Here is a 17,109-nt window from a genome sequence, read left to right as displayed (position 1 = left end):
GGTGCGAAAAACACAGTTAGCGAGTCTCCGTGTCAGGCGCGCCCCGCACTCCCGGGGGTCTAGAATCGAACCTCGCCACTTGGTCTCCTGTGGGACCCCCACTCTGTCTCAGACCCCCCACCCACCCCTGTTCACCGAGTGTGTGACTCTGCTGACTGCAGGGAGGAGGAGGAGACCGTGCCCCTTGGCTCAGCGCAAGCGCGCGTGTATCTGTGTCTCTGTGTATGTCTGTGTCTCTGTGTGTGTCTCTGTGTGTGTCTGGGGGTGGTGGCGTAGCGGTTAGCGCGCTGCGCTATGAACCCGGCGACCCGAGTTCGATTCCTGCTCACGGGCAACACCAGTGACGATTATCTGAACCGGTCCTGGGACTCCCCTAGGTCGACTCAGCCTCAAATGAGTACCTAGTACTGTGTGTAAACATCGCCACTAGGGAGACAAAGGCGGCCGGGCGTGGTGCTGGCCACCCACCCCCTCGTGTGCCGTTCTGGCCTTCATAGGTGTTCGCTAACAGCACTTACCCCAACAGTCCGTTAAGGCTATACGGGAGATCTTTGTCTGTATATCTCTATGTGTCTGTACGTGTCTCTGTGTCGGTAATTGTCTCTGTGTGGTGTCTGTATTTGTCTCTGTGTGTCTGTCCGCGTCGCTGTGTCTTTGTTTATGCGTGTCTATGTTTTAGCCTGGTTGCGTCTGTGTGTACGTGTCCCTGTGTTTCTACCTGTCTCTGTGGGGAGCGGTGGTGTAGCGATTAGCGCGTTCTACCACGAACCCGGCAACCCGAGTTCGATTCCCGCTCACGGCCACCAACACCAGTGACGATTTTCTAAATCCGTCCTGGGCCTCCGCTAGGTCGACTCAGCCTCAAATGAGTACCACGTGGTGCTGGCTACCCGCTCCTTAGTGTGCCGTGCCGGCCTTCATAGCTGCTCGCTAAATGCACTTGCCCCAAAAAGTATGTTGAGGCTACACGGGGCGTCTTTGTCTGTGCATATATATTTACGTTGTTTATGTGTTTATTTGTTTTTATTTTGCGCGTTCAAATTGGAGTTCGCTGTTTCGGCCTGTGATTTGGATTCAATTGCGATCGAGATTGGGATTCGCAAAGAGAGACGGGGAGGAGAGCGCGGAGAGATAAGTGGAGGCGATTTAACCCCCCCTCCCCCCCCCCGTGTTGTACACAGCCCCCCCCTCCCCCCGTGTTGTACACAGCCCCCCACCCTACCCCCCGTGTTGTACACAGCCCCCTACCCCCCCCCCCGTGTTGTACACAGCCCCCCCCTCCCCCCCCATGTTGTACACAGCCCCCTACCCCCCCCCCCCGTGTTGTACACAGCCCCCCCCCTCCCCCCGTGTTGTACACAGCCCCCTACCCCCCCTCCGTGTTGTACACAGCCCCCTACCCCCCCGTGTTGTACACAGCCCCCACCCCCCGTGTTGTACACAGCCCCCACCCTCCCGTGTTGTACACAGCCCCCCACCCTGTCCCCCCGTGTTGTACACAGCCCCCACCCTCCCCCCCGTGTTGTACACAGCCCCCCACCCTACCCCCCGTGTTGTACACAGCCCCCCACCCTACCCCCCGTGTTGTACACAGCCCCCCACCCTACCCCGTGTTGTACACAGCCCCCCCCCCCCCCGCGGCAACTCGGAGTGGTGGTAGTCGCGATGCGGGTGAAGATGAGAATCGGACATCGATGATGATGATGATGTTGATGGCGGTGGTGGTTAATAATAATTTAAATGTACATGGCGCATTCCATCCTAGGATTCCAATGCGCGATGCACGAACAGCAGGAAACAAAAAAAAACAGAACCAGGGGCAACCGAACCAAACTCAATGGGGACAGACCAGTTTGGAGAGATGGGTTTTCAAAGCAGACTTGAATCTATCTACCGGCTACGATTGCCCTGATTCCAAGTGGCGAGGCGTTCCGGAACTTTGGTGCCACGCGAACAAAAGCCCGGTCACCAAAAGAGCGCTACCGCGGTTGTGTGACGTGGTGTTGATAGTTGATGCTCGTGGTGCTGATGATTTGACGACGACGATGATGATGATGACGATAACTGTGGCGCGATGCGTTCGATAACGACGATTATTGTGTTGACGATAGGTGGCGAATGAGGAAGAATAACAATAAGATGATGATGACGATTGTTATTAAGTCGCCGCTCTTTGCAAATCCAATCGCCCTTGCTGCCCCGGGGTCGTCTCAACCAGGCGGGCGGGGGGGGGGGGGATTGGGCGACCGAGGGGAATGGGAAGGAGGGGGGCGAACGAAGGGGGGGGGGCTGGTGGATCCCGGTGGGGGGCTGGAGGGGGGGGGGGGGCAGAGAGGCGGAACAGGTCTCATGTCCGCACGATTTTCGAGTCAATGCAGGAACAGTCTGTGCCTGGCGCGGCTGTCATTATGTCCCTCCGGAATAACAGCAGCAGCAGCAATAATAATAATAATACCCCACACAGGTGAACGGGGGCGATGGGGGGGGGCTCCCCCCCATCGGTTACATCACCAGCTGTCCCGACCCCCCTCCCCGACCCCGCGTGCTCCCCTCTCTCCCCAAAGCCCCCCCCCAACCCCACCCCACCCCACCTACCCCACCCGCCGCCAATGGCACACCCGCCCCGCTAACGCGTCTCTTCTTCCGACCGCCTTGACCCCAACCGTGGCCACGCGGTCTGCACGCGTCGACCACCGCTCATCCTCCACCACGTGGGACGTTGGTGAACCTCCTCGGCCGACACCCCCCACCCCCAACCCCCCACCCCAACCCCACCCACCCCCCCCCCCTTCGACCAACTGGGCCCTCGCACGAAAGGCTCTGAGCTGATGCCCAAGGCCCTGTCGACGCGCATCGTGGGCGGCATCTGGTGGTTCTTCACCCTCATCATCATCTCGTCCTACACGGCCAACCTGGCCGCCTTCCTCACCGTCGAGCGCATGGAGTCGCCCATCGACTCGGCGGACGACCTCGCCAAGCAGACCAAGATCGAGTACGGGGCCGTGCGCGACGGCTCCACCATGACCTTCTTCAAGGTCAGCGGGGGTGGTGGTGGTGGTGGTGGCGGTGGAGGAGGAGGAGGGAGGAGGAGGGTTGAGAAGGAGGTGAAGGAGGGAGGAGGAGGAGGGGGCGGGGAGGGAGGAGGAGGGAGGTAGTCGTGCTGGTGGTGGCGGCGCTCATAGAGGAGGTGGTAGTTGAGGTGAAGGTAGTGGAGGTGGTGGTGGAGGGGAGCGGTAGTGTAGCGGACAGCGTGCTGCGCTACGAACCCGGCGACCCGAGTTCAATTCCAGCTCACGGCCAGTAACACCGATGACGAATTTCTGACCCGATGCTGATCCTCCTCTAAGTCGACTCAGCCTTAAATGAGTACCTTGTGCGGTGTGTAAACATCAGCACTGGGGAGACAAAGGCGGCCGAGTTCAATTCCAGCTCACGGCCAGTAACACCGATGACGAATTTCTGACCCGATGCTGATCCTCCTCTAAGTCGACTCAGCCTTAAATGAGTACCTTGTGCGGTGTGTAAACATCAGCACTGGGGAGACAAAGGCGGCCGGAAGTGGTGCTGACCACCCACCCCCTTGTGTGCCGTGCCGGACTTCATAGGTGCCCAACAGTCTGTTAAGGCTACACAGGAGATCTTTGATAGTGAAGGTGAAAGTGGAGGTAGACGTGACGGTTGAAGTGGTGGTTGAGGTGGTGGTGGTTAAGGTGGTGGTGGTAGTGGTGGTGGTTGAGATGGTGGTGGTTGAGGTGGTGGTGTTACTACTGCTGATGATGGTGGTGGACTTATTGGTGTCTGTATTAATGTTGCTGATGATGCTGATGATGGTGATGATGGTGATTTGGCTACAGGTGGACATCCCGCTGGTGTTGTCGCTGCCACTGATGCTCCTGTTGCTGATGATTTTATTTCCGCCGATGATGATAGAGTACTGCTGATTGTGATGATGATGTTACTGTCTTTGTGATGATGGTGTTACTGTCTTTCTGATGATGTCATGTGATGATGACGATGATGATGCTGCTGCATGAGACGCCACGCGCTCCCTCTCCCGCGTTGAGCAGCGAGAGAAGGAAGAGGAGGTGGAGGGAGAGGAGGAGGTGGGTGGGGTTGACGTGGAGGAGGTGGTGGTGGGCGTTGAGTTGTAGGAGGAGGAGGAGGAAGAAGATGAGGTCGGTGGGGTTGACGTGTAGGAGGATAAGGAGGGAAATGAGGAGGTAGAGGGAGAGCATGAGGTGGGTGCGGTTGAGGAGGAGGTGGGTGTGGAGTGGGAGGGAGGGAGAGGAGGAGGTGGGGTGGAGGGAAGGGGGTGGCGGTCAGCGAGCGATCATTCAGAGCGCGCCGTGACGATCGATGCCGTTCGCTCCGCGTGAACTCCGAGGGGGTGGGGGTGGAGCCGCCCGCCGCGCGCACGGAGCTCGTGATCCCTGCAGAGCGATCACGTGACCCGACCTTCATCAATCGCGCTGAGATTTAATTGCAGCTGTCACGTGGCGGGAGGGGGGGGATTGCGGGAGACGAGAGGGGGGAGGAAGGGAGGGGGAAGGGGGATCAACTGGGACGCGTTTCCATCCGTTAGTAACCCCGCCCGTAGGACGTCACTGGCGAGCGACCACAGACGACCACTCTGGAGATGCCGGAGGTCTCCCACTTTCCAGGTGAGGTCACCCAGCACGCTTCAGCCTGCTTAGCTTCCGGCTGGCTACGGCTGCACGATGACGCATCAGCGATCCAGCACTGCGTAGGCGACGGCGGCGGCAGCTGCAACAGGAACAGCGAGGGTTGGTGGATCACCATGGAGATGCTGTTGTGAAACTCCCCTTCCCTCGTGGGCGTCGAGGAGGAGCCCGTACCCTGGCTCGCCAGGAGTTGGCGGTACAGCAAAGCTCTGGCTGATCTCCATCTCTCCTTTCTCTACGGGGGATAGAGGGTTGCCCCCTCGCGCAAGGCGTGGATTTTTTTTCTTTCCTCCGGGCGCTCCGATTTCCTCCCCGCAACTCATCATTAATCGGCTGTAAATATCCTAGAAGTAGAAACTCGAGACGAGTCCCGTGACTCGGCGGGGTCCTCCTGGAACGACCCGAGTGGGGAACCGAACTGAGGTCTTTGTCGCAGCGAGGCGCGAGTGTTACCAGGACGCCACCCTGTGGCCCTCCTTTCCTTTCTCCTAACCTCTACCCCCTCTCCCCCAACCACCAATACCCTCTCCCACCTCTGGCCCCACGCGTGCCACCACAGAAGTCCAAGATCACCACGTACGAGAAGATGTGGATCTTCATGGACAGCCGCGCGCAGACGTCGCTGGTGAAGAGCAACGACGAAGGCATCAACCGCGTGCTCACCACGGACTACGCCTTCCTCATGGAGTCCACTAACATCGAGTTCGTGACGCAGCGCAACTGCAACCTCACGCAGATCGGCGGGCTCGTGGACAGCAAGGGATATGGAGTGGGGACCCCCATCGGTACGCGCGGTGGGCACGGGGAGGGGGGGGTGGGCACGGAGGGGCACGGAGGGGCACGGAGGGGCACGGGAGGGGGCACGGAGGGGCACGGGGGGCACGATGGGCACATTGGCAATGCCATTGCTGGGCGGGTTCACAGGCGCATGGGGTTATGGTCGCTCTGGATCTGCACGGACAATTTCAGGAGCGATATTCTGTTCGAATGCACGGTGATATATCGATGCTCGTGTTCCGTTTACAGCCCTGTACAGCCAGTGGTTGAATTACCACATTATTATGGCGGAGGCGAGTCCATCCGTAGGTTGTCCACCATGGAAAGAGAGGGAACATGGGTTGAGATCAACACCTCAACCGGGAGCAGAACTCACTCTTTCCCATTGCGAGCTGGTTTTACAACTTTCATGGCTATAGGGACACGGGGCATGGCTGTAGGGACACGTGGCATGGCTGTAGGGACACGTGGCATGGCTGTAGGAACACGTGGCATGGCTGTAGGGACACGGGGCATGGCTGTAGGGACACGGGGCAAGGCTGTAGGGACACGGGGCATGGCTGTAGGGACACGGGGCATGGCTGTAGGGACATGGGGCATGGCTGTAGGGACACGGGGCATGGCTGTAGGGACACGGGGCATGGCTGTAGGGACACGTGGTATGACTGTAGGGACACGTGGCATGGCTGTAGGGACACGGGGCATGGCTGTAGGGACACGGGGCATGGCTGTAGGGACACGGGTCATGGCTGTAGGGACATGGGGCATGGCTGTAGGGACACGGGGCATGGCTGTAGGGACACGGGGCATGGCTGTAGGGACACGTGGTATGGCTGTAGGGACACGTGGTATGACTATCGCTTTCCACCGCGCCGTGTGCAACCCCAAAGGAGCTTGACTCTCGTTAATGGAGCTCACGAGAGAAAATGAATTGGAGATTATCTCCAGCTGACTGGGGGGCGGGGGTGGTGGGGGGGGGGGCGAGGGATGGGTGGATGGGGGACTCCCCCTACTCATTCACGGTGACGTCACCACGGCTAATTAAATGCGTGCGCGCGGCACTCATTCACCCCCCCCCCCCGCCACAACTCCTCAATTCCCCCGTGGCCCCCTCCCCCGCACTCCCCACCCTCCCCCCACCTGCAGATCTGAACCCCCCTGCGCATCGTGCAGAAGAAGGAGAAGAGGAGGGAAGCGCGGGACAATTTAGAATTCAATTTAAAAGTGTGAAATGTAAACACGTGGTGCGGGGGGTGCGGGGGGCGCACCCCGCCCCTCCCCCACAGCCCCACCCTCCCCTCTTTCCACCATTCACCCCCTCCACGTGTGCGTTGCATTTCGCTCATGGGTTGCAGCGCAGGGTGCTGGGTAACCTCATGCTTGGTGCACGTTGTGCCGGTGCAGGGTGTCTTCATGAAGAATGTGCTGGTTTTGGGTGTCCTAGTGCTGGGACTCCTGGTGCAGGGTGTCCTCGTGCTGCGTGATGGGTGTCATCGTGATTGGTGCTGGGTGTCCTGGTGCAGGGTGTCCTAGTGCTGGGTGTCCTAGTACAGGGTGTCCTAGTGCTGGGGGTCTTGGTGCAGGGTGTCCTAGTGCTGGGTGTCCTAGTGCTGGGTGTCCTAGTGCTGGGGGTCCTGGTGCTGGGTGTTCTGGTGCTGGGTGTTCCGGTGCAGGGTGTTCTGGTGCTGGGTGTCCTAGTGCTGGGTGTCCTGGTGCAGGATGTCCTTGTGCTGGGTGTCCTAGTGCTGGGTGTCCTAGTGCAGGGTGTCCTGGTGCTGGGTGTCCTGGTGCTGGGTGTTCCGGTGCAGAGTGTCCTGGTGCTGGGTGTCCTGGTGCTGGGTGTCCTGGTGCTGGGTGTTCCGGTGCAGGGTGTCCTGGTGCTGGGTGTCCTGGTGCAGGGTGTTCTGGTGCTGGGTGTCCTCGTGCTGGGTGTCCTAGTGCAAGGTGTCCTGGTGCTGGGTGTTCCGGTGCTGGGTGTTCTGGTGCTGGGTGTTCTGGTGCTGGGTGTCCTAGTGCTGGGTGTCCTGGTGCAGGGTGTCCTTGTGCTGGGTGTCCTAGTGCTGGGTGTCCTAGTGCAGGGTGTCCTGGTGCTGGGTGTCCTGGTGCTGGGTGTTCCGGTGCAGAGTGTCCTGGTGCTGGGTGTCCTGGTGCAGGGTGTTCCGGTGCAGAGTGTCCTGGTGCTGGGTGTCCTGGTGCTGGGTGTCCTGGTGCAGGGTGTTCTGGTGCTGGGTGTCCTGGTGCAGGGTGTCCTTGTGCAGGGTGTCCTGTTGCTGAGGTTTCTGGATACACTGATCGTGGCAGTGATGAGTAAAAGGGCATCGCCATGACAACAATTTCAACCAATTCAGCTTCTGATTCAAGCAGCACACACATACAAAGATCCCCCAAACAGCCTCAGCAGACTACGTGGCCAAAGAAGATGTTACATCGTGTGTGGGCCGCAGGACACCCCTCGGGCACCCTAAGGGTGAATAGGGAATGGTTCAGACTCCCGGCCACGCAGCTTTACCCAGGCCTGCCCACCTCCATGAAGGTCCTCTATAGTTGTGAGCAGAGGTAATGGGACTCCGAAAGCACCAAGAGTAACCCAGAGCTCCTTGTCTATTGGTGGTATCATGGGCCTTGGCCAGGTCATCTAAACAGAGATGTAGGTCCTTTTGAAAGTCCTTACACCTCCGCTGTCGCCGCCGCACAGAGAGACGACATTGGGGCTCTGCAAGCCTCTCCTCGGCACATTGCCTGGCTAGGCGACATCGAATAACCCTTGCCAGGACCTTTCCTTGGCCTCACACGGAGGAGCGATATGCCCCGGTAGTGGTGGTAATCAGTGCTGCCTTTTTAAAAATGGGTACCACCAATAAATCCTTACAATTCTGCCTAACCTGTCGTGTGGACCAGACGGCTGTATTGATGCCGTATAGGGCAGTCTGCACACAGACGCTATCCTCCCTCAACAGTTCGCTTGAGAGGTCATCTCTTCCCAGCTCTTTTCCTGGCCTCAGACTCTGGATCGCCCTTCCTCAACAAATGGCAAATCGGCCAACTACTCACAGGGAGCGACTACTTCCTCCAATATTTGAGGCACATCCTCAGCAGGATTGTCCCCACCTTGCCTACGGTCCTTTCTGGGCTGAGGGGCGCCACGGTGGCTGTGAGATGTTAACTACCTCGCCTGGTACACAGGACGTCGTGGGTTCGATCCCGACCCTAACGCCTGCTGCTGTATATTGGATGTTTGCTTGTTATCCCAGCGGTTGTGTGGCTTCTTCTTCTACTTCTTCGGGTTCTCTAGTTTTTATCTCCACGTTTAGAAACACGCGTTCAGAGTATTTGGCTGCTATAAATGTCCACGTGGTGATAAGCCACTTCGTTGAGCTATTATTTGCGGCCAGGTCGCTTCTGAAAAACAGCTGCATAGGCTCAGTGGGGCCTTACCTGGTCAAAAACAAAATGTTTTAGAGTTTCCCCTCCTCCAAGACCCCACAGAAATACTCAGCAAACCTACAGACCTGTTCCTGCGGTTCGGAAATTGGATCACCGTTCTTTCCCTTAAGGGCGGTGATAGGGGAGGCAAACTTTTTTGATGAAATTGCTTCTCACACAGGCACGTGTACACATGTGTACACACAAACACGTGTAAACACAAACACGTGTACACACAAACACGTGTACACATAGACACGTGTACACACAAACACGTGTACACACGTGTACACACGTGTAAACACAAACACATGTACACACACGCACACTTGCACACGGACGTGCATCTGCACGCCGCGCTATGGGGCGTTCCTCGTGTTAATGACTCCACGCCGTTGGGGGAGGCGGTGGGGGAGGAAGAGGTGGGGGGGGGGGGCTGCGGCGGGAAGGGGGGGGGATAGCGCCGCTTTAATGAGAAGCCTGGCCCAGCCCCCCCCGGCATGAGAACATCTGCCGCTACCCCCTACCACCACCATCCTGCGCACCCCCATTGCCCCCCCCCCCTCCCCGCAACGACGCAAAATCTCTGTAACTCAGCGATTTTTACAATGATTGCTTTACCGCCGGGGCGCCTCGGCTGCGGGGTGTCTGTGCGTCTGGCTGGGTGTCCGTGTGTCTGGTCGGGTGGGTGGGTAGTCTTCCTCTTTAGCGTTATCGTGGAAGGGTGTTTTATCGGCCGTGTGTAATTGACTGAGTGTATATTTGGCTGGGTGTATATTTGGCTGGGTGTATGGCTGGCTAAGTTGTGCGTCTGGCCAGGTGGCCTATGCGTTTCTGTCGGGCTGTACGCCTCGCTGGGCCGTCCGCTGACCGGCTGTTCTCTGTGCTCGCTATATTTATGCTTGCCTGTATTTCTGCCTGGTTGTATTTTTCTCTGGGTGTATGTTTGGATGGATAGCCTCCCCTCTGAGTGCTCTTTTGGCAGGGGGTGGCTGGGGGAGAGACAGAGAAGACACCGCCACTTCCCCGAGACGATGTCCGCTGGGGTTTGAGTCCTCGCCGCGGCGAGCGTTGCAATCCACGATCGCGGCGGCGGTGCCAGTGGCGGCGTTGTGTCTGAAACGCGCGGTGTGTTTCAAGCTCTCGGAGCGCTGCGAGTGCCGCGCTGCTCTCTCTGTCGCCACGAGGAGTGCGGGGGGGGGGGGGTGAATTCAGGTGGGGAGGGGGGGGGCTAATCTGTGGACGTCTCTGCAACGAGTCGTGAACATTTGTGGCTCGATAAGCCACTCGCAGTTTAACTGTTCATCTGCGCATGTAAGCGCAGCGCACATTTGTAACATTGTAGCTCTCAGCAGGGCCCCGTGGTGTGAAGTGCAGTCTCCAACTCTTATAATTCACGGTCTCCGTGTCCTCCCTAGCTATGTGCCACGAAGAAGGGCCATTGCCCGAACCGTCGCCTCATTTTTGTCCTCCCCCTTTGTAAAGCCACCGTGTTGTTGACACGGAACACTCTGAGTTGTTGTTGTTGTTGGCTGTGCTTGTGCACCCGCTGCCAACGCAGCAGCAGCATCGCCAGATCGCTTGGGAGTCGAGGAGCCTCTATCGCTTTCGAGCACCGAACCTCGCTCAGCGAATCTCAGCTCCCGCGTCTCTATGTTGCGACCCCCTGCCCGACCACCCCCACCCCCCACCCCACCCCCACCCCCCTGACCAGACGTGGCGGCGTCCACCTCCCCCAATGCGCAACTGCGTGCCGAGGCGTGGATAAAGCCGTCGGTCGCGGCCGACGAACGAGTCGAGCCGCGCTCGCGAGACGAACGATTCGGAGCGCTCAGGTTGGGGCATCTGACTACAGAGAGGATGGGGGGGAGGTAGATTAATGAGGGGTTATGTTGGGGGGGGGTGGTGCTAGGAGAGGGGGGCTATGGGAGACTCGCCTGACTGATGATGGTGGTGACTTCGTGTGGGTGAGTAGACCCGTTTCATAGTGCGATACTCAACGGCGATATCCGCCCCCAAAAGAGAGAGGGGGATAGGAAGGCGTTGGTGGGGGGCGCGGGCGTCTGGGCGGAGAATCAGCGGTGTGGGGGGGGGGAGTGGGGGGCGAGGGGTTAGGGGGGGCGAGGGGCTAGGGGAAGGTTGGTGGGATTCGTTGAAGGATGATGAGGTGGGGCGGGGGGGAGGGGTTGTGCTATGGGGAGGAGAGCGGTGGTGTAAGAGACGGGAGCGTCCGTCACCTGACTGTGGAGTGCTGGGTGGGGGTTCGCCCGAGGGAAGGGGGTTGCGGGATCAGTGGGGGATAATGATGGGGGGTGGGTGGGTGGGTGGGGGGGCTATAGGGGTGGTGTTGTGTGGGGGTGGGGGTATTTGGAGACTCGCGTCACCTGACATTTTCCCGAACGCGAAAATAGCGACGTGGGGGTCGGGACCGGCGCGCGGCAGCGGCGCGGGATGAGACGAACACGGCGTGGCATTTGTCTTTTGTCGAACTGCCAACGGGGTCAGCGGCACGGGGAGGGGGCGCGGATAGGCGTGCGAGAGGGATGTGGGGGGCGAGAGGTGGGGGGGGGGGGTGGGAGGGGAGGAGGGGCCGGCGGAGGGGTGGGGGTCAAGCGCGCTCCTGGCTCGCCATTGCCCCTGTCCCCGCTCAGCACCGGGACGCGAACCCGGGTGACCCGAGATGCGCTGCACGAGGCAGCGGACGTGGCACTAACAGCGCCACTGAGCCTCACCCTGACCCCTAACCTCGAATCCTAACCCTCAAACAGGCCCCAGCCTTAACACTACGAAGATAAAGATTCCCCGTGTAGCCTGCGCAGGCTGTCAGGGCAAGTGCTGTTAGCGAGCACCTATGAAGAAGGTCCACACGGCACGTGATTGGCCACCACCACGACCCCTCATTGGCAATGTTTACACACCGCGCCATGTACTTATTTGAGGCTGACTCGACCTAGGGATGGACCAGATATTCGTTACCGATGTGGGTCATGAACGGAAATCGAACTCAAGTCGCTGGGTTTCTCGTGGAGCTCCCTAACCCCCTGCGCCACCGCTCCTCCTCCCCGCAACCTCCCACACTCACAACCTCCGCAGGTGGGTGTCTCACGCAGCAAGAGTCCCGGCGGGCGGGAGGTCCCTACCGCTTACCCACAACCGCACTCTCTCATCCAATATTGACGAGAACTAAACCCCCCCTCGCCCCCCCCCTCACCACCCCACCACTCCCCACTCCGCACCGTCCCACCGACACTAATAATTTAATAACAGCGACGCGCGAATCCTCGTGTCTGCCCTTCATTAATAAAACAGCGGCGAAGAGAGAGAGAGGGTCCCCCAGCAGGGAGAGAGAGACAAGGGAGTGGGTGGATTCAAGAATTCAATAATCCACCGGGCTACCCTTGCCACCCACCCCTTCTTGAATCCACCGGGCTACCCTTGCCACCCACCCCTTCTTGAATCCACCGGGCTACCCTTGCCACCCTCCCCTTCTTGACATCCACCGGGCTACCCGTGCCACCCTCCCCTTCTTGAAATCCACTTCCGTGCCGCCGCCTCCCTGGGCCAGCATCGCACACCGGCACGCGGCTGCTCACCCACAAAGTTGCCACCCGCGGTGCCGAGGAGCACTGAGCCGGGCTCGCTCCTCTCCCTCGGGTAACGGATTGGCGGGCGCGAGGGGCGCCCTCCTCGAAATGTCAACCGCTCAGATCCGACGCGAGAGCTCAGCCGTGAGACGCTTAAGAGCGAAAAATGAACTTCATTCTGGTGGTGATGTCTCGCAGCCGCCGCCGCCCACAGCCCCCCCCCCCTATCCTGTTCCTTGCCCTATCCTGTTCCTTACCCATACAGGCCCTATCACTGTCGTGTCCCTCCTCTGCAGCCCCCCCCCCCGCGCCGTAGTCCTCCTCCCACAGCACCCCCCCATCCCTCTCCTATCCCTCCCCATCAGCGTGACACAATTCTATCTGTTCCATCACGCCCCCTCCCCACAACGAACACCACCATCTCCTTCACCCCCTCCCGCCACAGTTGTTTATCTCCCATCTGACTCTGCGGCACAATCCAGCCGCTACCTCTCTCTCTCGCTCCTCATATCTCCTGCCCCCCACCCTCCTCACCAATCTCTCACTCCCTTTCAACACCAGCCCCTCCCCCCTCCGCTCCCCTCCCCCCGCCTCCTCCTCCTCGCCATCCCCACCTACGACACCTGTCGCCTGCACCTGTCGCCTGCCTCGTCCTCAGCTTTAATTAAGGAGAGGGGGGTGGGGCGAGCGTCGTACCGGGGGAGTTATCAGGGATGAGGCGCTCTCCATCCCACCGTGCCCCCCCCTCCTCCCCGGCTCCCCCCCTCCCCCGGCTCCGTCTGTCGGGACCCGGGCGCCTGGGCGAGTAGGGCCCACAGCGCCGTCACGCCCTGGATGGAGGAGCTCACAGATGTTGTGCTCATAAAGGGGATGGAGGGGGGTCAGTGGGGAGCAGCTCTGGACTGACTCGCCACCCGGTTCGATCCGATCTTCCGGCGCAGCAGCTGAGACGACGGTGCAAGTCTATAACTCGCCCCCCCACTTCCCTCACCTCCCACACGTCCTCGGTCGCCCCTGCCCCTCCCCACCCCACTAGCAGCAGCAGCAAGTGTAAAATGTGTTCACTGCAGTTGGTTTATGATTGGCAGGTCACGTGTGGTGGGGTAAAGTGTGGGTACGCCCCACCTCTATCCACCGCGTCTGCTCGCCCAGTGGGCGGCGCGGAGGAGTCGACCCAACAAGAGTTGGGTCGACACTTACCACGACCAGGCGCCATCCGCCAGCAGTGGCGTGCGCCGGCAATTTGCGGGGCTGCGCCTTTACCACCCGCGGTGCAGAGAAGTCGCCCGACATCCGTCCCTGCCTCTAACTCGCATTACGCACAAACATTGCCTCCCCCCCCCCTCTTGTCCCACAGGCTCTCCGTACCGTGACAAGATCACGATCGCCATCCTGCAGCTGCAGGAGGAGGGCAAGCTGCACATGATGAAGGAGAAGTGGTGGCGTGGCAACGGATGCCCCGAGGAGGAGAGCAAGGAGGCGAGCGCGCTGGGCGTGCAGAACATCGGCGGCATCTTCATCGTGCTCGCCGCGGGCCTCCTCCTCTCCGTGTTCGTGGCCGTCGGGGAGTTCCTCTACAAGGCGCGGCAGAACGCCGAGCTGCACAAGGTGCAGTGACCACTGGTGCGGGTGGGGGGGGGGCTGTGGTGGGAGAGGTGGGATGAGTGATCCCGTGGAAAGGAGGCGCGGTCGGTCGCGGTACAGCCATGTCCGCGTGAACAGGGCCTTCGCGCTGGAGCCAACACTCCACCGTTATTCAAGGCATTTCACGGAATAAACACGGAGAGCGACACAACTGCTGTGTGGGTCTTAGAGGGGAGGCGATTGTCCCCCATGGCTCCACGCCCCCTTGCCCCCTGCCCTTGATTCGCGACTGGGGCTGCGTGTGGACTTCGGGGGGTGGGGGGGGGTAGGAGGCCGTCAGGGCCGCCCAGACATTCATGGTGATCCCGGGATGAAAGCCACGTGGAGGCCCCCCTCATTCACGTTTTGCCCCCCTCCCCCTGGGCAGTGTTTATGATGGTGATGTTCACCCCCCCACCATCCCCCCTCCCCTCCGTAGCCCCCGCACCCCCCCCCCCGTCCCCCGCCTGGAGGCGCGGACCTCCCTCTGTTGGGACACGAGGCGTGGAGGAGCTGTAACCGATAGGGTACGGGGAGGTTCACTTTGATTCTGGAAGCGAAAGAACGCCAAGTTCCAGCGCCAGCCCCGGGTTCAGAGACTCGAGGGAGCGGCGTTCCCCTCCTCATTCAGCACTGAGAGAGGCCGGGCAGCTGAGTTCGGGCTGGGGTCGGGGTCACAGCCTCACTCCTAGCCCGTGCTGGGCTAGGTAATGCTCTGAGTCGGAGCCCAGGCTACTACAAAAACACCACCACACGCCGAACTCCATCCAGCCTTTCGTGAGAGTAACGAGAAAGTGAATCCCCAAGTTTTGAACGTGAATCTGGGATGAATTTGGAATAACGCCACCCCCCACCACCACCACCACCACCTCCGCGACCCCCACCGTCTTTTAACGGCCCTAGAAAACCCTCTGTAGCTACGATTTGGTTGTTTCGGTAAAGTCACGTGGAATTTTTTTTTTAAAAAAATCACGTGACTTTACCGAAAGAACCAAGAGAGTAATTCCTGCAGTCACGTTAGCTTCGAATCTAATTTGAACCACCTCTGTAGCTCGCCGCCCGCGTGTGAACGCAGAAGATCTCGGTAGGCATGAAGGGGGGGTGGGGGGAGTAGGTGGGCTGGGTGCTGAGTGGGTGGGCCGAGCCCAGGTGCCGGGTCTGTTCGCCGTTATCGTGGAGCGAGAAGCGGAATCCCTTTCAGCTCTCGGCTCGCCGGACGCACCCCCCCCCTCCTGCCTCCTCCTCCTCCCTCTCTCGTCGCGTCCGTAATCGGGCGGCCCCTTTTATCGGCAGAAACCCGCGGAGGAGTTCAGTGGAAATGTCAGACTCCGTTCTCGCCGAGTCAGATCCGCGATACTTCTGCGATAGCGGCGCCCGCGTCTGGGGGGTTCGCTCGCTCGGCATCGGCGATGCGAGGCGATCTCCCCTCCCTCCAGCCCCTCGCTCTACCCACCCCCCCCCACCCCCCACCACCACCACCATCAGACGCGACCCACAAAGCCAAGAGCTGTTATCTTGTCGCTCGCGCCGCGGTTCTGCATGTCCCCGTGTGTCGCTTCGTTTCGTTTAGAAAGAGAATAGGAGCCGTAGAGTCGTTGATGCTGCTCACGCGAACACTTATACAGGCATTGGCGCCCGTCATCCTGTTCACAGCCCCCCTTTCAGAATCGGTGGAGGAAATTCCACGTTGCTATGGAATTTTCCGAGTCTACTTACCGTGATTACTGTTTCCGGTTAACTTCACTCATCGAATCCTCCACGCGTGTTGAGGTCTCGGTCTCTCTGGGCACTGACGATTTTGTCTCATCCACCACCACCACCACCACTGTAGTCTACCACCACCACACTGTAGTCTACCACCACCACACTGTAGTCTACCACCACCACCACACTGTAGTCTACACCACCACACTGTAGTCTACCACCACCACCACACTGTAGTCTACCACCACCACACTGTAGTCTACCACCACCACACTGTAGTCTACCACCACCACCACACTGTAGTCTACCACCACCACCACCACCACACTGTAGTCTACCACCACCACCACACTGTAGTCTACCACCACCACCACACTGTAGTCTACCACCACCACACTGTAGTCTACCACCACCACCTGTAGTCTACCACCACCACCACACTGTAGTCTACCACCACCACCACCACACTGTAGTCTACCACCACCACCACACTGTAGTCTACCACCACCACCACCACACTGTAGTCTACCACCACCACATTGTAGTCTACCACCACCACCACACTGTAGTCTACCACCACCACACTGTAGTCTACCACCACCACACTGCATGTCACAACACACCCACTCACTCACTCTCTCACCCACCTACTCATCATCGTGGTCTCTCCCCCCTCCCCCCCCGCGACTAAGGTTTGACATCAACAATAACCTAACAATAACCTTGCTCAACTACGGCACCTACGCGATACACTCGAACCTACTCGCCGCTTTCACGGTGCCGATCGCTGTTGACCGCTTGACGTTTCGGGCACATGCTCAGCAACTGTTTGAAAATGAAATGTGGCCACGTGACTCACTCACACTGCTTCCATGCCCCCCCCCTCACCACCCCAACCACGTTGCGCGCTCTCCGCTGGGGTTGCCGGGTCACGTGCGGACGGGCGGGTGGATCCTGCTGCTGCTGCGCGTCCGCAGGTGTCATGCATCCTGTCCAGGCTGCGCCGAGACCGGCCCACCCGGGCCGGTCTCCCTCAGCGGCCTCGTGTCGGGCCCCCCCGAGGCCCAGGCCGGCGGTGGCGGCCGCGGCCACGCGGGGCTGCCCGGTCTCGCCGGGCCGGCGGGGGGCCCGGTGGGGGCCCGGCGGGGGGCCTGCCCCTGCCGCTGCGGCCGGACGAGAGGCGCCTGCGCGCCCAGAGCTCCCTGCAGTCCGTGTAACCGCGACCCCCTCCCCAGCACCCAGCCCCGCAGGTGTGCCGGCAGGGGGCCCAGGCCGCGGCTCCCCTCCCTCCTCCGCCCCACCGCCTCCCCTGCCTA

At 60.1% G+C, this 17,109-nt stretch overlaps 1 protein-coding gene across 4 annotated transcripts in view; it reads left to right on the top strand.

The window, feature by feature from the left end:
- LOC116952928 (glutamate receptor ionotropic, kainate 2) overlaps window positions 1-17,025 on the top strand; it is a 99,468-nt gene extending 82,443 nt beyond the window's left edge. For all 4 annotated transcript variants that reach the window (XM_076074632.1, XM_076074630.1, XM_076074631.1 and 1 more), the window contains 4 exons: window positions 2,818-3,035; window positions 5,242-5,467; window positions 13,824-14,074; window positions 16,771-17,025. In XM_076074632.1, the coding sequence (XP_075930747.1) occupies window positions 2,818-3,035; window positions 5,242-5,467; window positions 13,824-14,074; window positions 16,771-17,010 (935 nt within the window). In that variant the 3' untranslated portion in view covers window positions 17,011-17,025. The remainder of the gene's footprint in view (window positions 1-2,817; window positions 3,036-5,241; window positions 5,468-13,823; window positions 14,075-16,770) is intronic.
- Window positions 17,026-17,109: the final 84 nt, after the last annotated feature.

This window comes from Petromyzon marinus, chromosome 49, assembly GCF_048934315.1.
Source record: "Petromyzon marinus isolate PM22_M1 ecotype Great Lakes invasive population chromosome 49, UKy_Petmar_22M1.pri1.0, whole genome shotgun sequence".
Lineage (NCBI taxonomy): Eukaryota > Metazoa > Chordata > Hyperoartia > Petromyzontiformes > Petromyzontidae > Petromyzon > Petromyzon marinus.
This window is presented reverse-complemented; position numbering and strand designations above follow the sequence as displayed.